The following is a 24,181-nucleotide window of genomic DNA, read 5'->3' on the forward strand; positions in this document are numbered from 1 at the left end:
TGCCCTCTGTAGGTACATGGAGCAGAACCACAAGAGGCTGCTGAGGGGAAGACGGAACATAATAATGGCTGGTGTTTGATGTATTTGATAACATTCCACTAATTCCGCTCCAGCCTTTACAACTACCCGTCCTCCCTAATTAAGGTGCCACCAACCTCCTGTGAACTGAATAGAGCAGGACGCTTTTGGGAGGAGGAGGGGGGATTTTCTGTCCATCCACTATCTCCCTGCACCGGCCAATTGTGTGAGCCCAGTGTGGAATCAGTCCACATTCCACAGATTGAACAGACCCCCATCCCCCACCTCTAACGTCCACCCCACCATCCCAAACTACCTCCCACCACCATCCACCCCACCATCCCAAATCCACCCTCACATCCATCCCCCACACTTTGATCAGTGTTCTGTTCCGAAATTCTCATTGGAGCGGAAGATATTAACGATGAAGGGAGTAGACAGAGAGAGGGAGGGAGGGATGGGGGATGGGGAGGGAGGGAGGGAGGGATGGGGTTAGGGAGGGAGGGAGGGAGGGATGGGGTTGGTTAGGGAGGGAGGGAGGGAGGGAGGGAGGGAGGGATGGGGTTAGGGAGGGAGGGAGGGAGGGATGGGGTTAGGGAGGGAGGGAGGGATGGGGTTGGTTAGGGAGGGAGGGAGGGAGGGAGGGAGGGAGGGGGTTACGGATGGGGTTAGGGAGGGATGGGGTTAGGGAGGGATGGGGGGAGGGAGGGATGGATGGGGTTGGTTAGGGAGGGAGGGAGGGAGGGATGGGGTTGGTTAGGGAGGGAGGGAGGGAGGGATGGGGTTGGGAGGGAGTTAGGGAGGGAGGTAAGGAAGAATGTTGCAGACACTGTTGGTGTGGCACATGGTCCAAGAGATTGACCTCATCTCTCACACACAGCGTTAGTGATGTTGGCCAGGTTTTCCTTTGGGACAGAGACATGTAGGGACATAGGTAGACCAATCCGACAACGTTTGGCTAGGAGCGCGGTTGGAAACGCTTTCCACCGTCGGTCGTCTTATAGCTGTGTCTGACAGATGGCCTTGGACATAAGCTCTTAACACCCCTGGACCTGTCACTGTCACCGGTACAGATTGACGGACAGCATCAGACACAGAGAGAGCCCTGGGCATCTTAGTGTAGGAGCACTGATCTAGGATCAATTTTGCCCATCTTTTCGATCATATGGGACAGGGAGGACCTGATCAGCACTCCTACTCTGGGATACTTTATGAATACAGGCCCTGTTCCCTGCCATGACCACAGGGCCCCTCATTTGGAGGTGACATCAACTCCCTGACCACGTGTGTGAAAACGGCGACCGTCTGCGACGACCACTGACCTCTTCATCACACCCCTCTGAGCCAAACGTAGGCGCTCAGGGAACACCCACAGCGCAAGGGCGACACTCGTGATTGACCAAAGAAAAGAGAAATGGGAATAAGTTCTTCCAGTTTTTTTCAGGAATCAAGTAAAGTCAGTTAGTTAGGTAGTGCCCGTCAGTTGTTATTCAGTTATTCAATTTCTTTCACCGTATTGAAAACAAGGTATTAGAGGCAGCTATTCAGAAACACATGGAGCGGAAAGAGTCACTTTGGAATATGACCACCATGCCTTAGACTCACCCTACTGAAACTAAGTCACCATGATGGCTTTGCCAAAATGTCCATCAGTCTAGGTATATCTAGGTGCACCCTGTGTATCAGTTAGGGTGGCCCCACCCTCAACAGGTTCGGTAACAACCAGATGCATCCGGTTTTCGGGGGAAATGGAAAGAGAGCCTGTGACGCAAATTCCACTTTTGGACGTTAACAAGGTGACACGCCATCTTAACTCCTCCTCCACATTTACTGGATTGGTTGAACAGTGCAGAAAATAACCTCCACCGACAGGACCAGAAAGAGAGAAATGCTTGATATGTTAGGTTAGGGTGGATCTGATACTAACAGAGATTGTTTGGCAAGGACTGAGAACTAAGGAGGAATTCTGATGAATTGCCTGATTATTGGCAAAGATCTGATCTGATTGGTCAAAAGACCAATTAGTGGCAAAAAATATCAGAATTGGGCAGAATTGGGCTGACTGTGTAAACACAGCCACGACTGTTTGCAAAAACATCAGAGTGGTGATGTAATCACTTTGGAAAGAGTTTTTTTCTGTGATTGGAGCATGTTCTTTTCCCGAAGTTCTGTCTGTGATTATTGAAAGTTCCCCAACCTAGCAGTATGGGAATCCATAACTTAGACACCATAACATAGGGGAACAGGTTATCCATAGTATGTTTTCTGAAATACAAACCTCATTTGACAATGGAACCTCAATGTGATGTAGTCCATGATAAAGTCTCCCATTGTGAGGTCATCTAATCAAAGTCAGAGAGTTACTTTCAGGCCAAGAGAAATCCCTTGATCAGCTTGTCAACTAGTTGAACGCTCTGTCACAACAGCCAGAGCTTATGGCTTGATCTGAAGCAGAGAGACATCTACAAAAGAAGATAGCTCAATAGCAAGCAAGCTCAGTGTGTGCAGGCAGTATGCTGAACAGTGTCTAAAAGGTTCTAACGAGACTCAAAGAGAAGCCTCAGGGTGCTTCCTGGGGTCTCTGCAGGCTATTGTGTTTTTCATTCATTCAACTGTCTCGAACAGCAACACACACTCATTCACACACACTCACACACCTGCCACCGGCGACCCTTGGATACTGGAAAGCAGCCAGGAATTCCTTTATTGTGCGTGCATGTGTGTGTGCCCAACCCTGAATCCGGGAAAGGGACTGGCAAACACATGACTCCCCCCAAAACTCGGAGTAGGGTTGCCATGGCAGCCCTAAAAGTTATGCAGGGGGCTTAGGGAGGGCCAGCGACCTCCCCTGACCTCCTCCTCCAACTCTCCTGTTGGTGAGGGATGCTGGGATAGGGTGGTAGCAGTGATGGGGTAAGGAAGATGGAGGGTAATGGGGTAAGAAAGATGGAGGGTAAAGCCAAGCTGTTTAACCTCACTCTCCCCTCACCTCACGCTGTGGCCCACTCATGGAGGAACACTTTGCTGGCTCGCCAGAAGGCAGGTTGTCACATCTCATTTCAGTTTTAAAGGTGCATGGAGCTTGCTGTGTTTGTAGGAACTCAGAGGATTACAGTGGGGCTTTTGGCGGGTTTTAGCTGCATGGCAAATCCCTTTAGAGAGCAGGCGGAGTATAAAAACTTGTAGACTTAGTCCGTAGTCTCCCGTTGAGGTGAAAAGTAGCATGGTAAAGAGACAAAAAGGTCCCGAAGTTGGACTTCGTTGCACAGAAAAGATCACATCTCTCTATGCCCATGAGAAGGAATTTAGGTCATTTGTTTTTTTATTTCAGAAGTTTGGAACCAAAACAATTAAGATTCTGTAGTACACAATTAAGACATTTTTCATGCATTATGCTCATAGCACTAATTGCGATAATGATGATAGTCACACTGACTGGGTAATTACAGCTGTATAATGGAGGATTGTGATAAGATTGAACATTGTTCTCTTCGGGACCTGGGAGAGCCACACCATGTGTTCTGTTTCCTCCCAGCCCAGTGCTATAACACCTGGTTCATAATGATCAGTTCAATCAGGATTCTCCAGAACCAGGAATGAAGACCCTGAGATTGGTGATGAATGGGCATCCATGCCCCATGCACCTTTTCCTCGAATGCACATGATATTAACATCTTACATCTCATGTACCTGTTATTTAATGTTAAACCTTATCTCGAACAGTAAGAATATGGCCCTCTATATGGGTAGGAACATGTCATTTGTTTACAGTATGCTCTGTGAATCCGTATCAATATTGTACGTATTGAAATATTGTCAGCCCCTTCAATTTAGCCTGGAGTGAACCAGAAATGGGCTTAGCCTTCCAGTGAGCAGTGAAGCTGTACCGGACATGAAATAAATGACTGAAATGTGGAAATAAATTTACCAGAAATGAGAACGGGCTAAGTAGACAACCCTGACATACACCCTTTTAAAAATGTTACCCTTTTTTCCACTCCACCATCTTCAACTCTCCTTAGAGGCAGGTCAGATAGCCTTTCTGACCTTGAGAGCGTTTCTCTGGTCTTAATCTCTCCCGACTGATTTCGGCCAATCCCCTTGCTCCTCTAAGCTCCTGATAGCAGGATACCTGAGCAGATTATCACTGAGAGGCTCTCTGCATGTTCTCACTTCTCACTTCTCACTTCACACACACATGGTCTACATACACATTACATAACAATGCCCGCATATACCCACACTTACGCATGCATGTACACAGGTATATTCTATATGTATACTCACAACTTCAAGCTCTATGCATGTACACAGGTTACGTATTCCCACAACTTTAAGTACTATGCATGTACACAGGTATATACGTATTCTCAAAACTTCAAGTACTGTGCATGCACACAGGTATATACTTATTCTCACAACTTCAAATACTATGCATGTACGCAGGTATAAACTTGTACTCACAACTTCAAGTACTATGCATGTACACACTCTCTATCTCTACGTAAGCATGTAGACAAATAAATATCCTCAAAACGCACACGCTCATACACCAGTCATACTTGCGCTGTATGCACACATAAACACACATACAGGTAGACAGACACAAAAGTATGCTAAAGTGTTGACTGTGATTTGAGCCCCGGATTTGGACTTTTCACCGAACTTACCAAAATAGAATCCACTGGTCCATGATGGCAAACAAAGGAAGTAATCCACAGATTCAAATAAAAATAGGCATGAAAGGAACAATCTAGTTTCATTTCTGGTTCAAATTTGTAGCAAGTGTAGTGCACTGATATACTTAATTTAGTTTTTGTGTGTGTCTGTGTTCTTGTACTGACTCAATATAGATGACTGGACCTGATTCACTATTTTTATTTTAACAGTGGGTTAACTGCCTTGTTCAGGGGCAGAATGACAGATTTTTACCTTGCAACCTTTCGGTTACTAGTCCAACGATCTAACCACTAGGCTACCTGCCGCCCCGACTATAGATGACTGGTTCTGACTCACTATAGACAACTGGTTCTGACTCACTGTAGACGACTGGTTCTGACTCACTATAGATGACTGGTCCTAACTCACTATAGACGACTGGTTCTGACTCACTATAGATCAGGGCTGCCCAACCCTCTTCCTGGAGATTTACTGTCCTATAGGTTTTCAATCCAACCCGAATTTAGCATTTCTGACTCAGTTAGTTAAGGTCTGTTAAATTTGGGTTGTACTGAAAACCCACAGGACGGTAGAACTCCAGGAAGAGGGTTGGGCAGCCCTGCTTTAGATGACAGGTCCTGACTCACTATAGATGACTGGTCCTGACTCACAATAGATGACTGGAAAGATATCAGTTTGTCTCTGTGAATGGTTTGTCCTCTGACAAATCAACTGTAAATTTCGGTGTTCCTCAAGGTTCCGTTTTAGGACCACTATTGTTTTCACTATATATTTTACCTCTTGGGGATGTCATTTGAAAACATAATGTTAACTTTCACTGCTATGCGGATGACACACAGCTGTACATTTCAATGAAACATGGTGAAGCCCCAAAATTGCCCTCGCTAGAAGCATGTGTTTCAGACATAAGGAAGTGGATGGCTGCAAACTTACTACTTTTAAACTCGGAGAAAACAGATATGCTTGTTCTAGGTCCCAAGAAACAAAGAGATCTTCTGTTGAATCTGACAATTAATCTTAATGGTTGTACAGTCGTCTCAAATAAAACTGTGAAGGACCTCGGCGTTACTCTGGATCCTGATCTCTCTTTTGAAGAACATGTCAAGACCATTTCAAGGACAGCTTTTTTCCAACCACGTAACATTGCAAAAATCAGAAACTTTCTGTCCAAAAATGATGCAGAAAAAAGTATCTATGCTTTTGTCACTTCTAGGTTAGACTACTGCAATGCTCTACTTTCCGGCTACTCGGATAAAGCACTAAATAAACTTCAGTTAGTGCTAAATACGGCTGCTAGAATCCTGACTAGAACCAAAAAAATTGATCATATTACTCCAGTGCTAGCTTCCCTACACTGGCTTCCTGTCAAAGCAAGGGCTGATTTCAAGGTTTTACTGCTAACCTACAAAGCATTACATGGGCTTGCTCCTACCTATCTCTCTGATTTGGTCCTGCCGTACATACCTACACGTACGTTACGGTCACAAGACGCAGGCCTCCTAATTGTCCCTAGAATTTCTAAGCAAACAGCTGGAGGCAGGGCTTTCTCCTATAGAGCTCCATTTTTATGGAACGGTCTGCCTACCCATGTCAGAGACGCAAACTCGGTCTCAACCTTTAAGTCTTCACTGAAGACTCATCTCTTCAGTGGGTCATATGATTGAGTGTAGTCTGGCCCAGGAGTGGGAAGGTGAACGGAAAGGCTCTGGAGCAACGAACCGCCCTTGCTGTCTCTGCCTGGCCGGTTCCCCTCTTTCCACTGTGATTCTCTGCCTCTAACCCTATTACAGGGGCTGAGTCACTGGCTTACTGGTGCGTCACCTGAGTGGGTTGAGTCACTGATGTGATCATCCTGTCTGGGTTGGCGCCCCCCCCCCCTTTGGGTTGTGCCGTGGCGGAGATCTTTGTGGGCTATACTCAGCCTTGTCTCAGGATGGTAAGTTGGTGGTTGAAGATATCCCTCTAGTGGTGTGGGGGCTGTGCTTTGGCAAAGTGGGTGGGGTTATATCCTTCCTGTTTGGCCCTGTCCGGGGGTGTCCTCGGATGGGGCCACAGTGTCTCCTGACCCCTCCTGTCTCAGCCTCCAGTATTTATGCTGCAGTAGTTTATGTGTTGAGGGGCTAGGGTCAGTTTGTTATATCTGGAGTACTTATCCTGTCCTATTCGGTGTCCTGTGTGAATTTAAGTGTGCTCTCTATCATTCTCTCTTTCTCTCTTTCTTTCTCTCTCTCGGAGGACCTGAGCCTTAGGACCATGCCTCAGGACTACCTGACATGATGACTCCTTGCTGTCCCCAGTCCACCTGGCCGTGCTGCTGCTCCAGTTTCAAATGTTCTGCCTTATTATTATTGGACCATGCTGGTCATTTATGAACGTTTGAACATCTTGGCCATGTTCTGTTATAATCTCCACCCGGCACAGCCAGAAGAGGACTGGCCACCCCACACAGCCTGGTTCCTCTCTAGGTTTCTTCCTAGGTTTTGGCCTTTCTAGGGAGTTTTTCCTAGCCACCGTGCTTCTACACCTGCATTGCTTGCTGTTGGGGTTTTAGGCTGGGTTTCTGTACAGCACTGAGAAATCAGCTGATGTACGAAGGGCTATATAAATAAATTTGATTTGATTTGGGTCCTGACTCACTATAAATGACGGGTACAGACTCAATATAGATGACTGGTTCTGACTCATTATAGATGACTGGTCCTGACTCACTATAGATGACTGGTACAGACTCAATATAGATGACTGGTTCTGACTCACTATAGATTACGGGTACAGACTCAATATAGATGACTGGTTCTGACACATTATAGATGACTGGTCCTGACTCACTATAGATGACTGGTAAAGACTCAATATAGATGACTGGTTCTGACTCACTATAGATGACTGGTACAGACTCAATATAGATAACTGGTACAGACTCAATATAGATGACTGGTACAGACTCAATATAGATGACTGGTACAGACTCAATATAGATGACTGGTACAGACTCAATATAGATGACTGGTACAGACTCAATATAGATGACTGGTCCTGACTCACTATAGACGACTGGTTCTGACTCACTATAGACGACTGGTCCTGACTCACTATAGACGACTGGTCCTGACTCACTATAGATGACTTGTCCTGACTCACTATAGATGACTGGTACAGACTCAATATAGATGACTGGTACAGACTCAATATAGATGACTGGTACAGACTCAATATAGATGACTGGTTCTGACTCACTATAGATGACTGGTCCTGACTCACTATAGACGACTGGTCCTGACTCACTATAGACGACTGGTCCTGACTCACTATAGACGACTGGTTCTGACTCAATATAGACGACTGGTCCTGACTCACTATAGACGACTGGTTCTGACTCACTATAGACAACTGGTTCTGATTCAGTATAGATGACTGGGGAGGAAAGACCTTGGACCATTGTTACTCTAACTTCCGCGACGCATATAAGGCCCTGCCCCGCCCCCCTTTCGGAAAAGCTGACCACGACTCCATTTTGTTGATCCCTGCCTACAGACAGAAACTAAAACAAGAGGCTCCCACGCTGAGGTCTGTCCAACGCTGGTCCGACCAAGCTGACTCCACACTCCAAGACTGCTTCCATCACGTGGACTGGGAGATGTTTCGTATTGCGTCAGATAACAACATTGACGAATACGCTGATTCGGTGTGCGAGTTCATTAGAACGTGCGTTGAAGATGTCGTTCCCATAGCAACGATTAAAACATTCCCTAACCAGAAACCGTGGATTGATGGCAGCATTCGTGTGAAACTGAAAGCGCGAACCACTGCTTTTAATCAGGGCAAGGTGTCTGGTAACATGACCGAATACAAACAGTGCAGCTATTCCCTCCGCAAGGCTATCAAACAAGCTAAGCGCCAGTACAGAGACAAAGTAGAATCTCAATTCAACGGCTCAGACACAAGAGGCATGTGGCAGGGTCTACAGTCAATCACGGACTACAGGAAGAAACCCAGCCCAGTCACGGACCAGGATGTCTTGCTCCCAGGCAGACTAAATAACTTTTTTGCCCGCTTTGAGGACAATACAGTGCCACTGACACGGCCTGCAACGAAAACATGCGGTCTCTCCTTCACTGCAGCCGAGGTGAGTAAGACATTTAAACGTGTTAACCCTCGCAAGGCTGCAGGCCCAGATGGCATCCCCAGCCGCGCCCTCAGAGCATGTGCAGACCAGCTGGCCGGTGTGTTTACGGACATATTCAATCAATCCCTATACCAGTCTGCTGTTCCCACATGCTTCAAGAGGGCCACCATTGTTCCTGTTCCCAAGAAAGCTAAGGTAACTGAGCTAAATGACTACCGCCCCGTAGCACTCACATCCGTCATCATGAAGTGCTTTGAGAGACTAGTCAAGGACCATATCACCTCCACCCTACCTGACACCCTAGACCCACTCCAATTTGCTTACCGCCCAAATAGGTCCACAGACGATGCAATCTCAACCACACTGCACACTGCCCTAACCCATCTGGACAAGAGGAATACCTATGTGAGAATGCTGTTCATCGACTACAGCTCGGCATTCAACACCATAGTACCCTCCAAGCTCGTCATCAAGCTCGAGACCCTGGGTCTCGACCCCGCCCTGTGCAACTGGGTACTGGACTTCCTGACGGGCCGCCCCCAGGTGGTGAGGGTAGGCAACAACATCTCCTCCCCGCTGATCCTCAACACTGGGGCCCCACAAGGTTGCGTTCTGAGCCCTCTCCTGTACTCCCTGTTCACCCACGACTGCGTGGCCACGCACGCCTCCAACTCAATCATCAAGTTTGCGGACGACACAACAGTGGTAGGCTTGATTACCAACAACGATGAGACGGCCTACAGGGAGGAGGTGAGGGCCCTCGGAGTGTGGTGTCAGGAAAACAACCTCACACTCAACGTCAACAAAACTAAGGAGATGATTGTGGACTTCAGGAAACAGCAGAGGGAACACCCCCCTATCCACATCGATGGAACAGTAGTGGAGAGGGTAGCAAGTTTTAAGTTCCTCGGCATACACATCACAGACAAACTGAATTGGTCCACTCACACAGACAGCATCGTGAAGAAGGCACAGCAGCGCCTCTTCAACCTCAGGAGGCTGAAGAAATTCGGCTTGTCACCAAAAGCACTCACAAACTTCTACAGATGCACAATCGAGAGCATCCTGGCGGGCTGTATCACCGCCTGGTATGGCAACTGCACCGCCCTCAACCGTAAGGCTCTCCAGAGGGTAGTGAGGTCTGCACAACGCATCACCGGGGGCAAACTACCTGCCCTCCAGGACACCTACACCACCCGATGTCACAGGAAGGCCATAAAGATCATCAAGGACATCAACCACCCGAGCCACTGCCTGTTCACCCCGCTATCATCCAGAAGGCGAGGTCAGTACAGGTGCATCAAAGCTGGGACCGAGAGACTGAAAAACAGCTTCTATCTCAAGGCCATCAGACTGTTAAACAGCCACCACTAACACTGAGTGGCTGCTGCCAACACACTGACACTGACTCAACTCCAGCCACTTTAATAATGGGAATTGATGGGAAATGATGTAAATATATCACTAGCCACTTTAAACAATGCTACCTTATATAAATGTTACTTACCCTACATTATTCATCTCATATGCATACGTATATACTGTACTCTATATCATCGACGGTATCCTTATGTAATACATGTATCACTAGCCACTTTATACTATACTATGCCACTTTGTTTACATACTCATCTCATTTGTACATACTGTACCCGATACCATCTACTGTATCTTGCCTATGCTGCTCTGTACCATCACTCATTCATATATCCTTATGTACATATTCTTTATCCCCTTACACTGTGTACAAGACAGTAGTTTTGGAATTGTTAGTTAGATTACTTGTTATTACTGCATTGTCGGAACTAGAAGCACAAGCATTTCGCTACACTCGCATTAACATCTGCTAACCATGTGTATGTGACAAATAAAATTTGATTTGATTTGATTTGACTGGTCCTGACTCAATATAGATGACTTGTCCTGACTCACTATAGATTACTTGTCCTGACTCAATATAGATGACTTGTCCTGACTCTATAAATGACTGGTCCTGACTCACTGTAGATGACTGGTTCTGACTCACTGTAGATGACTGGTCCTGACTCACTATAGACTACTGGTTCTGACTCACTATAGATCAGGGCTGCCCAACCCTCCTCCTGGAGATCTACTGTCCTGTAGGTTTTCAGTCCAACCCTAATTTAGCATATCTGATTCAGTTAGTTAAGGTCTTGTTGAGCAGCTAATTAGTAGAATAAGGTGTGTTCAATTTGGGTTGGACTGAAAACCCACAGGACCGTAGATCTCCAGAAAGAGGGTTGGGCAGCCCTGCTTTAGATGACTGGTCCTGACTCAATATAGATGACTGGTCCTGACTCACTGTAGATGACTGGTCCTGACTCACTGTTGATGGCCTGTACAGACTGACTCACTGTAGATGGCCTGTACAGACTGACTCACTGTTGATGACTGGTTCTGACTCACTATAGATGACTGGTCCTGACTCAATATAGACGACTGCTTCTGACTCAATATAGGTGACTGGTTCTGACTCAATATAGACGACTGGTCCTGACTCAATATAGATGACTTGTCCTGACTCTATAAATGACTGGTCCTGACTCACTGTAGATGACTGGTTCTGACTCACTGTAGATGACTGGTCCTGACTCACTATAGATGACTAGTCCTGACTCAATATAGACGACTTGTCCTGACTCACTATAGATGACTGGTTCTGACTCACTATAGATTACTTGTCCTGACTCAATATAGATTACTTGTCCTGACTCACTATAGATGACTGGTCCTGACTCACTATAGATGACTTGTCCTGACTCTATAAATAACTGGTCCTGACTCACTATAAATGACTGGTTCTGACTCACTGTAGATGACTATTCCTGACTCACTATAGATGACTGGTCCTGACTCACTATAGATGACTGGTCCTGACTCACTATAGATGACTGGCCCTGACTCACTATAGATGACTGGGCCTGACTCACTATAGATGACTGGGCCTGACTCAATATAGATGACTTGTCCTGACTCTATAAATGATTGGTCCTGACTCACTATAGACGACTGGTTCTGACACATTATAGACTACTGGTTCTGACTCACTATAGATCAGGGCTGCCCAACCCTCCTCCTGGAGATCTACTGTCCTGTAGGTTTTCAGTCCAACCCTAATTTAGCATATCTGATTCAGTTAGTTAAGGTCTTGTTGAGCAGCTAATTAGTAGAATAAGGTGTGTTCAATTTGGGTTGGACTGAAAACCCACAGGACCGTAGATCTCCAGAAAGAGGGTTGGGCAGCCCTGCTTTAGATGACTGGTCCTGACTCAATATAGATGACTGGTCCTGACTCACTGTAGATGACTGGTCCTGACTCACTGTTGATGGCCTGTACAGACTGACTCACTGTAGATGGCCTGTACAGACTGACTCACTGTTGATGACTGGTTCTGACTCACTATCGATTACTGGTCCTGACTTCCTATAGATGATGGTCCTGACTCACATTCTGACTCACTATAGATGACTGGGCCTGACTCACTATAGATGACTGGTCCTGACTCACTATGATGATGGTCCTGACTCACATTCTGACTCACTGTAGATGGCCTGACAGACTCACTATAGATGACTGGTTCTGACTCACTGTAGATGACTTGTCCTGACTCACTGTAGATGACTGGTCCTGACTCACTGTAGATGACTGGTCCTGACTCACTATGATGATGGTCCTGACTCACATTCTGACTCACTGTAGATGACTTGTCCTGACTCACTATAGATGACTGGTTCTGACTCACTGTAGATGACTGGTCCTGACTCACTGTAGATGACTGGTCCTGACTCATTATAGATGACTGGTCCTGACTCACTATGATGATGGTCCTGACTCACATTCTGACTCACTGTAGATGACTTGTCCTGACTCACTATAGATGACTGGTTCTGACTCACTGTAGATGACTGGTCCTGACTCACTGTAGATGACTGGTTCTGACTCACTGTAGATGACTGGTCCTGACTCACTGTAGATGACTGGTCCTGACTCACTGTAGATGACTGGTCCTGACTCACTGTAGATGGCCTGTACAGATTCACTATAGATGACTGGTTCTGACTCACTATAGATGACAGGTCCTGACTCACTACAGATGACTGGTCCTGACTTACTATAGATGATGGTCCTGACACACATTCTGACTCACTATAGATGACTTGGCCTGACTCACTATAGATGACTTGTTTTACCACACTATAGATGACTGGGCCTGACTCACTATAGATGACTTGGCCTGACTCACTATAGATGACTGGTTTTACCACACTATAGATGACTGGGCCTGACTCACTACAGATGACTGGTCCTGACTTACTATAGATGATGGTCTTGACACACATTCTGACTCACTATAGATGACTGGTACTGACTCACTATAGATGACTTGTTTTACCACACTATAGATGACTGGGCCTGACTCACTACAGATGACTGGTCCTGACTTACTATAGATGATGGTCTTGACACACATTCTGACTCACTATAGATGACTGGGCCTGACTCACTATAGATGACTTGTTTTTACCACACTATAGATGACTGGGCCTGACTCACTACAGATGACTGGTCCTGACTTACTATAGATGATGGTCTTGACACACATTCTGACTCACTATAGATGACTGGGCCTGACTCACTATAGATGACTGGTACTGACTCACTATAGATGACTTGTTTTACCACACTATAGATGACTTGTTTTACCACACTATAGATGACTGGTCCTGACTCACTATAGATGACTTGTTTTACCACACTATAGATGACTTGTTTTACCACACTATAGATGACTGGGCCTGACTCACTATAGATGACAGGTCCTGACTTACTATAGATGACTTGTTTTACCACACTATAGATGACTTGTTTTACCACACTATAGATGACTTGTTTTACCACACTATAGATGACTGGGCCTGACTCACTATAGATGACTTGTTTTACCACACTATAGATGACTTGTTTTACCACACTATAGATGACTGGGCCTGACTTGTTTTACCACACTATAGATGACTGGGCCTGACTCACTATAGATGACTTGTTTTACCACACTATAGATGACTGGGCCTGACTCACTACAGATGACAGGTCCTGACTTACTATAGATGATGGTCTTGACACACATTCTGACTCACTATAGATGACTTGTTTTACCACACTATAGATGACTGGGCCTGACTCACTACAGATGACTTGTTTTACCACACTATAGATGACTTGTTTTACCACACTATAGATGACTGGGCCTGACTCACTACAGATGACTGGTCTTGACTTACTATAGATGATGGTCTTGACACACATTCTGACTCACTATAGATGACTGGGCCTGACTCACTATAGATGACTGGTCTTGACTTACTATAGATGATGGTCTTGACACACATTCTGACTCACTATAGATGACTGGGCCTGACTCACTATAGATGACTGGGCCTGACTCACTACAGATGACTTGGCCTGACTCACTACAGATGACTTGTTTTACCACACTATAGATGACTGGGCCTGACTCACTACAGATGACTGGTCTTGACTTACTATAGATGATGGTCTTGACACACATTCTGACTCACTATAGATGACTGGGCATGACTCACTATAGATGACTTGGCCTGACTCACTATAGATGACTTGTTTTACCACACTATAGATGACTGGGCCTGACTCACTATAGATGACTTGTTTTACCACACTATAGATGACTGGTCCTGACTTACTATAGATGATGGTCTTGACACACATTCTGACTCACTATAGATGACTGGGCCTGACTCACTACAGATGACTTGGCCTGACTCACTACAGATGACTTGTTTTACCACACTATAGATGACTGGGCCTGACTCACTACAGATGACTGGTCTTGACTTACTATAGATGATGGTCTTGACACACATTCTGACACACTATAGATGACTAGGCATGACTCACTATAGATGACTTGGCCTGACTCACTATAGATGACTTGTTTTACCACACTATAGATGACTGGGCCTGACTCACTACAGATGACTGGGCCTGACTCACTATAGATGACTGGGCATGACTCACTATAGATGACTTGTTTTACCACACTATAGATGACTGGGCCTGACTCACTATAGATGACTGGGCCTGACTCACTACAGATGACAGGTCCTGACTCACTGTAGATGGCCTGTACAGATTCACTATAGATGACTGGTTCTGACTCACTATAGATGACAGGTCCTGACTTACTATAGATGATGGTCCTGACACACATTCTGACTCACTACAGATGACTGGGCCTGACTCACTATAGATGACTTGGCCTGACTCACTATAGATGACTTGTTTTACCACACTATAGATGACTGTGCCTGACTCACTATAGATGACTGGTACTGACTCACTATAGATGACTGGGCCTGACTCACTATAGATGACTTGGCCTGACTCACTATAGATGACTTGTTTTACCACACTATAGATGACTGGGCCTGACTCACTACAGATGACTGGGCCTGACTCACTATAGATGACTGGGCCTGACTCACTACAGATGACTGGGCCTGACTCACTATAGATGACTGGGCATGACTCACTATAGATGACAGGTCCTGGCTCATTGTAGATGATTGGTCCTGACTCACTGTAAATGGCCTGTACAGATTCACTATAGATGACTGGTTCTGACTCACTATAGATGACAGGTCCTGACTCACTATAGATTACTGGTACAGACTCATGTTTACCTGCACCTGATACTGCACACACACACTCAAAGGGAGGCTCCTCTGGGGGCGGCCAGACTTGACAGCCGTCTCCCACACCTGCCTCCACTCTCCACTCAGCAGCTCTGATGGACTGCAGGGTCCTAACCTCTCTGCTCAACACCACCCTCCATCTCCCTCTCACACACACATTTCTCCCTCCCCATTCCAGCGTTTTGCCCAAAACCCCCTACCGTAAGCATGCATGCACTCTCTAGCACACACACACACACACACACACACACACACAGCACCTCCTCATTCAAATCCCCTTCCCAAACACACACTCGCTATCCCACACAACCCATTCTCTCCCACTCCAACCTCTAAAAGAGGGCAAGTCATAGCTAAGACAGTCCACTGTTGTGATGTCACCACCTTCCCTGTTCACTGGTGCTTATCTAACGTAGCTATGCCTTTTATGTCTGTGGAACCTGGCCATGGGCGTGGGATGCCAGTCACTCTGGACTTGGGGGTCAGCAGAGTGTGTGGTGATGATACAGGCTCGGCTGTCAGTCAAGGCCGACCAGACAGTCCAGACCAGGGTTGTGTTCATTTGGCAGAAAACAGAAGAAAATAACTGAAACAGTGAGGCACTATTTGGACTTGTCCATGTAGAAATAAGATATTTTGTTTTCAGTTGCAAAATGTTTTAGAACGTTTTCTATTATATTCTCTAATGAATGAAACCCAGAGAAGTTGCTGAGTCTGAGAAATGTGATGTTTACTTTGCCACAATCCTGCATCGAATGTGAATCTTCCTGGAGATCATCCTGATTGTAATCTTAATTTATTCTAGTTGTGTCTAATCCCAACCCCATTTCAATTGGCAATTGAATCCTTCTGGGTAGTCAATGAGCACTTTCTGCAGACTTTCTAGGACTGCTCTGTGGTACTGAGATGTCTGGAAAGTCATTGACTAAGTATGCTGGAACTGACCCTTACTTATAGTTTATTCTGAAATTATTCAGACCTCTTTACTTTTTTCATATTTTGTTACGTTACAGCCTTATTCTAAAATGGATTAAATCGTTTTTTCTACTGATAAATCTACACATAATACCCCATAATGACAAAGCAAAAACGGTTTGTGTTAAACAGTTTTGATAAGTGTATTAAAAATAAAAAACTGAAATATCACATGTTGTGTAGGCAAAGGTGTACTGTCGCTACCTTGCTTACCAAGCAAGGTGCATGAATAAAGGAACCAATTGGGAACAGGAAAAACTGGGATCCTCCTTTGGGGTTCCTGGCAGTTTGAAAAAGCATGGTTATTTTTGGGAGCCATCTTCAGTGGAATGCCGCTTCAATCCTTTCTTCTCCTTAACTCCTCTCCTCTCAAATCTCCTGTGCTATTCTGCTCTCCCCTCTTTGCTACCCTTCTCTTTCAATTTATCTACTGGTCACCTTTCCCGAAAGACAGCAGAGTCATCGAATTCCCTTCCTCCTGTTTCATCTCCTCTCCTGATGCCCCGAGGGTAAATAAACAGTACATCTCCTCTCCTGATGCCCCAAGGGTAAATAAACAGTACATCTCCTCACCTGATGCCCCGAGGGTAAATAAACAGTACATCTCCTCTCCTGATGCCCCGAGGGTAAATAAACAGTACATCTAATTTCATCTTCTGACAATGTTTCACCCAACTCCTCTCCTCTACCTACACCCACATTTCCTCTACCTACACCCACCTTTCCTCTACCTACACCTACCCACCTTTCCTCTACCTACACCTACCTTTCCTCTACCTACACCCACCTTTCCTCTACCTACACCCACCTTTCTTCTACCTACACCCACCTTTCCTCTACCTACACCCACCTTTCCCCTACCTACACCCAACTTTCCTCTACCTACACCCAACTTTCCTCTACCTACACCCAACTTTCCTCTACCTACACCCAACTTTCCTCTACCTACACCTACCTTTCCTCTACTCTCTCCTCTTCCCTCTCTTCTTTACTCTCTTCTCTTCTCTCCTCTTCCCTCCTCTACTCTCTCCTCTTCCCTCCTCTACTCTCTCCTCTTCCCTCCTCTACTCTCTCCTCTTCCCTCTCCTCTACTCTCTTCTCTCCTCCACTCTCTTCTCTCCTCTACTCTCTCCTCTTCCCTCCTCTACTCTCTCCTCTTCCCTCTCCTCTACTCTCTCATCTTCCCTCTCCTCTACTCTCTCCTCTTCCCTCTCCTCTACTCTCTTCTCTCCTCCACTCTCTCCTCCTCTACTCTCTTCTCTCCTCCACTCTCTCCTCCTCTACTCTCTCCTCTTCCCTCTCCTCTACTCTCTCATCTTCCCTCCTCTACTCTGTCCTCTTCTCTCTCCTCTTCCCTCATCTTTACTCTCCTCTTCTCTCTCCTCTTCCCTCTCCTCTTCCCTCTCCTCTACTCTCTCCTCTTCCCTCTCCTCTACTCTCTCCTCTTCCCTCCTCTACTCTCTCCTCTTCCCTCCTCTACTCTCTCCTCTTCCCTCCTCTACTCTCTCCTCTTCCCTCTCCTCTACTCTCTCCTCTTCCCTCCTCTCTACTCTCTACTCTCTCCTCTTCCCTCCTCTCTACTCTCTCCTCTTCCCTCTTCTCTACTCTCTCCTCTTCCCTCCTCTTTACTCTCTCCTCGTCCCTCCTCTACTCTGTCCTCGTCCCTCCTCTACTCTGTCCTCTTCTCTCTCCTCTTCCCTCATCTTTACTCTCCTCTTCTCTCTCCTCTTCCCTCTCCTCTTCCCTCTCCTCTTCCCTCTCCTCTCTCCTCTTCCCTCTCCTCTACTCTCTCCTCTTCCCTCTCCTCTACTCTGTCCTCTTCCCTCTCCTCTTCCCTCTCCTCTACTCTCTCCTCTTCCCTCTCCTCTACTCTGTCCTCGTCCCTCCTCTACTCTGTCCTCTTCTCTCTCCTCTTCCCTCATCTTTACTCTCCTCTTCTCTCTCCTCTTCCCTCTCCTCTTCCCTCTCCTCTTCCCTCTCCTCTACTCTCTCCTCTTCCCTCTCCTCTACTCTGTCCTCGTCCCTCCTCTACTCTGTCCTCTTCTCTCTCCTCTTCCCTCATCTTTACTCTCCTCTTCTCTCTCCTCTTCCCTCTCCTCTACTCTCTCCTCTTCCCTATTCTCTACTCTCTCCTCTTCCCTCTTCTCTACTCTCTCCTCTTCCCTCTTCTCTACTCTCTCCTCTTCCCTCTTCTCTACTCTCTCCTCTTCCCTCTTCTCTACTCTCTCCTCTTCCCTCTTCTCTACTCTCTCCTCTTCCCTCTTCTCTACTCTGTCCTCGTCCCTCCTCTACTCTGTCCTCGTCCCTCCTCCACTCTGTCCTCTTCTCTCTCCTCTTCTCTCTCCTCTTCCCTCATCTTTACTCTCCTCTTCTCTCTCCTCTTCCCTCTCCTCTTCCCTCTCCTCTACTCTCTCCTCTCCTCTACTCTCTCCTCTTCCCTCCTCTACTCACTCCTCTTCCCTCTCCTCTACTCTCTCCTCTTCCCTCCTCTACTCTCTCCTCTTTACTCTCTCCTCATCCCTCCTCTAGTCTGTCCTCTTCTCTCTCCTCTTCCCTCCTCTACTCTCTCCTCTTCCCTCTCCTCGTCCCTCCTCTAGTCTGTCCTCTTCTCTCTCCTCTTCCCTCCTCTACTCTCTCCTCTTCCCTCTCCTCGTCCCTCCTCTAATCTGTCCTCTTCTCTCTCCTCTTCCCTCCTCTACTCTCTCCTCTTCCCTCTCCTCTACTCTCTTCTCTTCCCTCTCCTCTACTCTCTCCTCTTCCCTCTCCTCTACTCTCTCCTCTTCCCTCCTCTCTACTCTCTCCTCTTCCCTCTCCTCGTCCCTCCTCTTCCCTCTCCTCTACTCTCTCTTCTTCCCTCCTCTACTCTCTCCTCTTCCCTCTCCTCTACTCTCTCCTCTTCCCTCTCCTCTACTCTCTCCTCTTCCCTCTCCTCTACTCTCTCCTCTAGTCTGTCCTCTTCTCTCTCCTCTTCCCTCCTCTCCTCTCTCCTCTTCCCTCTCCTCTACTCTCTTCTCTTCCCTCTCCTCTACTCTCTCCTCTTCCCTCTCCTCTACTCTCTCCTCTTCCCTCCTCTCTACTCTCTCCTCTTCCCTCTCCTCGTCCCTCCTCTTCCCTCTCCTCTACTCTCTCCTCTTCCCTCCTCTACTCTCTCCTCCTCCCTCTCCTCTACTCTCTCCTCTAGTCTGTCCTCTTCTCTCTCCTCTTCCCTCCTCTACTCTCTTCTCCTGTCCATTTCTCCCAACTCTCTACCCACTGGGCACAGATGTCACTTCACCGTCTGTTTTTTATTTTCATTTGGTTGAGTTGTCAACTAACGTGAATTCAATGTGAAATCAACAAACAATTTCACCATGACATTGGATTTAGTTTACGTTCTGCGACAAATATGAAATTCCCCTAAGTTGAGGAATCCAATCAGTTTTCCACGTTGATTCAATGGCATGACATATAATTATTTTGTTTAAATGACGTAGAAACCACATTGATTCAAACATCTTTTGTCCAGTGGGTCTTCTCACTTCAAACAGTTCAAACAGACAGGGGAGAAAGGCAACAGTGTCCAGAACAGCAGCCAGCTCTACCATGGATCTGATCCTGGACCAGGGAGGTTGAGATGGGGAAAGAAAGACAGGGGAGAAAGGCAACAGTGTCCAGAACAGCAGCCAGCTCTACCATGGATCTGATCCTGGACCAGGGAGGTTGAGAGGGGGAAAGAAAGACAGTGGAGAAAGGCAACAGTGTCCAGAACAGCAGCCAGCTCTACCATGGATCTGATCCTGGACCAGGGAGGTTGAGAGGGGGAAAGAAAGACAGGGGAGAAAGGCAACAGTGTCCAGAACAGCAGCCAGCTCTACCATGGATCTGATCCTGGACCAGGGAGGTTGAGAGGGTGAAAGAAAGACAGGCTGTCACTGACATCTGACAGAACCCTTCCCCCTCTCTCTCTCCCCCTCTCTCTCTCCCTACACCCTTTGCGTGATGTATTGTTGTCTCTACCTTCTTGCCCTTTCTGTTGTTGTCTTTGCCCAATAATGTTTGTACCATGTTTTGTGCTGCTACCATGTTGTTGTCATTAGTTGCTGCCTTGCTATGTTGTTGTCTTAGGTCTCTCTTTATGTAGTGTTATGTTGTCTCTCTTGTCATGACGTTTGTTTTGTCCTATATTTATATGTTATTTATTTCTATCTTTTATATGTTTTATTCCAGCCCCCGTCCCCGCAGGAGGTCTTTTGCCTTTTGGTGGGCCGTCATTGTAAAGATTAATTTGTTCTTAACTGACTTGCCTAGTTAAATAAAATAGTAATAAATAAATCACTCTCTCTCTCTCTCCCCCTCTCTCTCCCCCTCTCTCTCTCTCTCTCCCTCTCGCCCCCTCTCTCTCCCTCCCTCCATCTCCCCCTCCCTATCTCTCTCTCCCTCTCCCTCCCTCCATCTCACTCTCTCTCTTTGCGCTGGATTCAGTCCGTATAGCGGAAGTACCACAGAAGATCCGTGTCAAAATGTAAAGATACTTTCCGATTGAGCCGACATATGCAGCGTTTACTGTGAATGTGGTCTTTGCCTTTAAATTTCAAACGAGCTATAACATGGATCTTCCGCAATACTTCTGCGATATGATTGAATTCAGCCCTTTCTCTCTCTCGCTGACTCTCTCTGTCTATGTTGTCACGAGCTAGGGTTCCATGTGGGGGAGGAGCTAGGGGTCCATTTGGGGGAGGAGCTAGGGATCAGCATGGTTGAGTAAGGGCCTGTAAGGTGATTTCTGACCACTGCCCTCTTTGTCTGGAACTGGGAATTAGAAATATCTCCTTCCACCCTCCAAAAAAAAAAAAACCCTTGGTACTGTTTACGTGAAGGTGGATTTTTAGATGTGAGGTTGTTTGTTTTTGTAACACCTTGACCCCTTTCCCTGGTTCCCTCTTCCCCATGAAACAAACCTATCTGAGGAGGAACCTCTGGGGCATGGAGAGATAGTAATCAGCCTGTGGACAAGTGGGCTTGGCTAATTCGCAAGCAAAACACAAGGGGGTCCCACACTCTGAGTGGGTGGAACCGAGCTACGAAAGTTAGCACACTACGTAGCAACATGTTAAGCGCTAACTACAATACATTGGCATTTAATTCAGAGATTCATTCAAACGCATGTTTTTGGGCTTTTCTTTAGATTGTTTACGACCTCATTTTGTGGCCATTCATTTGCTCGCCTCTCAATGGAATTTTTCATCAGTGAGCTCACTCTTGTTTAGCCTATCTCTGCATGCATGATTTGACATGGGCCCTGCCTTCGTTTCTGAATTATAAACTGGTGAACTGTGAAACAGTGGACAAAACTCCAGTGCAGGTTTCAGTTTTCCTCAATGAAACTTATTTTCCTCAATGAAACTTGCAGTACATTTCAGCATTTGTTTCAATGATACACCTTGATTTCATGTGAAGTCTTCACTCTAATCACTAATATCTCGAGCTTTGTGTCAATAATACAACGTTTTCATCAAGCGCCTGATTTTAACGAGCCCCAGATAAGATATTCATTCAACTGGGTCCCACGTGATCAAAGCAAACAATGTTGCTCAAAGTGATTATCCTCAAATTCTAATCTTTTTTTGAGGCCCTCCGATAATACCCTGGAAATGAGTCTGAGGGCCGGTTGTCATGGTTATGAGCAACAATGAACGCGTAGTCGCCTAACCCCCCCTCCGATCTTTCTGTTTCAGATTCCCTATTCAGTTGGGAGTGTGTGGGGCGAAATTAGCATAAAGCAGCCAAGCCCCTCCCTGAGAACCACTCCTGGGGTGAAATCATAAGTCCAAACAGTTGCAAAATCGAACGTTTTGCAACTAAAATTAGAGTGTCTATTGGACAAATGCAGGTAGATCCCTCCCCGGTTCATTCCGTTTAAGAAACATTTTGGAACAGAATCGTCGTAATGAATAGACCCTGCCGCTGTACCATCGAGCAGCATCTCTCAAAACAGGGAGACGAGGGGGAATTCTTCAGGCCACTTGTTGTAAAGAGTTGGAGGTACTAGCGTCAGTTGAAACCAAGGGGAAAAAGGGGAATTCTTCAGGCCACTTGTTGTAAAGAGTTGGAGGTACTAGCGTCAGTTGAAACCAAGGGGAAAAAGGGGAATTCTTCAGGCCACTTGTTGTAAAGAGTTGGAGGTACTAGCGTCAGTTGAAACCAAGGGAAAAAAGGGGAATTCTTTAGAACAATTATTTTGAAGAGTTAACACTAGGGTTCCATGCAAACCAATGCCAAGGAGAGTCAAAAACCAAAGGCACAGTGGATTTGCGAAAACAGGGGAACACAAAGCTCAGGCGACAAGTTTAAAGACAAATCACCTTGCATCCTAAATAACTACTCCGCCACTATTTTGTTTTGATGCTCTCAAACACGGACAATGTTTGGAAACTGTAGGAAATATATATTTTTTGTGTTTATTGTGATGTAGAATATCATTCATATTCGGGAAGAAATTAATTGAAAGTAGAATAGTAAAGCAACTGCATATGTCGAAACATGAAAAAAAACACATATATATATATATATATATTTAATTACTTTGCCATTTAGAAAATAATGAGTTAACTTTTTCTGTTGGTGCTTCTGATTTAAATTACTTCAGAAATGTGTTGTGGGGCATTAAGATATTTACTTGCTTCCTTCAATAATCTTTCCACACAACCTGTTGCTTTCAGGAAAGGAGATTACAAGCCACCCACAACAACTGGCAAGTGGCGCACTTGTTCCTCTGTAAGGGCTTACACCCCTGCCATACCTTCCATTCACATTCAAACTCTTCTCCTTCTTAGAGGCAATCTGTGATTGCTACCTCCATTTAAGTACTTTCAAATTAATAATATAGAACCATTGATTCTTAAAGAATAGAACTTATGAATGCCTCATGAGCTTAGTTCAACGGTTGTACCCCTTTAGAACCCAAAATATAAACTTGTTTTACTCCAATGCTTGTAAACAATGTAAATGTAAACGAACACTGTATAGCCTCACAACATGGTTAAGACTATAATTGTTATATCATGGCTGTTCAGTCCCTGGATCCAGACAGTTCTGTCTGATTTTGAGAGTGGCTACATTTCTTCACTCATTCCTCAGACTTCTTTGTCATTGTTTGAACTGCATATTGCTACTTTAAAGAAAGCGCTACAGGATGTCATTTTTGCACTATGATACATTCACACCCTGTCCCGTAGCGTCATGTCGATCACTTGCAATGAGAGACTTACCCCATTTGAACATCATCATGGTCAACAGCACTGTTTTGAGATTCAAACTCATTTTCCCAAATTCCATGGTGAAACAAATGACCTGGGAGTTAAAGAAGCAAAAAAAAGTATAAAATATTTTCACTTTAATAGCCCCCGTCTAGGTATTCTGGAGTTAGAAGAGTTAGTGAGTCTCTTGGTGTTGCCCTGCTCTGCTGTTGGCATGCTACTGACTACCCATGCTTTGTTGGTAATTGAGAGCAACATTAGCCTGAAGAGACAGCCTGGTCAGAGTGAGAGAGTGTATTCAACCGGTAGGAGAGGGAGGGGGCAGGAAAACAAGGCACGGATCAGTAAACTTGGGGTGGAATCTTCTCGCACAGCCCTCTCACCTCACCTC

The 24,181-nt window shown here is 45.9% G+C and overlaps 1 protein-coding gene across 1 annotated transcript in view; it reads right to left on the reverse strand.

Moving 5' to 3' along the window:
- LOC139409850 (crumbs cell polarity complex component 2a) overlaps positions 1–23,974 on the reverse strand; it is a 39,477-nt gene extending 15,503 nt beyond the window's left edge. The window contains exon 1 of the mRNA XM_071155238.1: positions 23,803–23,974. Coding sequence (XP_071011339.1) covers positions 23,803–23,869 — 67 coding nt within the window. The 5' untranslated portion in view covers positions 23,870–23,974. The remainder of the gene's footprint in view (positions 1–23,802) is intronic.
- Between the last annotated feature and the right edge of the window lie 207 nt (positions 23,975–24,181).

This window comes from Oncorhynchus clarkii, chromosome 5, assembly GCF_045791955.1.
Source record: "Oncorhynchus clarkii lewisi isolate Uvic-CL-2024 chromosome 5, UVic_Ocla_1.0, whole genome shotgun sequence".
Taxonomy (NCBI): Eukaryota; Metazoa; Chordata; class Actinopteri; order Salmoniformes; family Salmonidae; genus Oncorhynchus; species Oncorhynchus clarkii.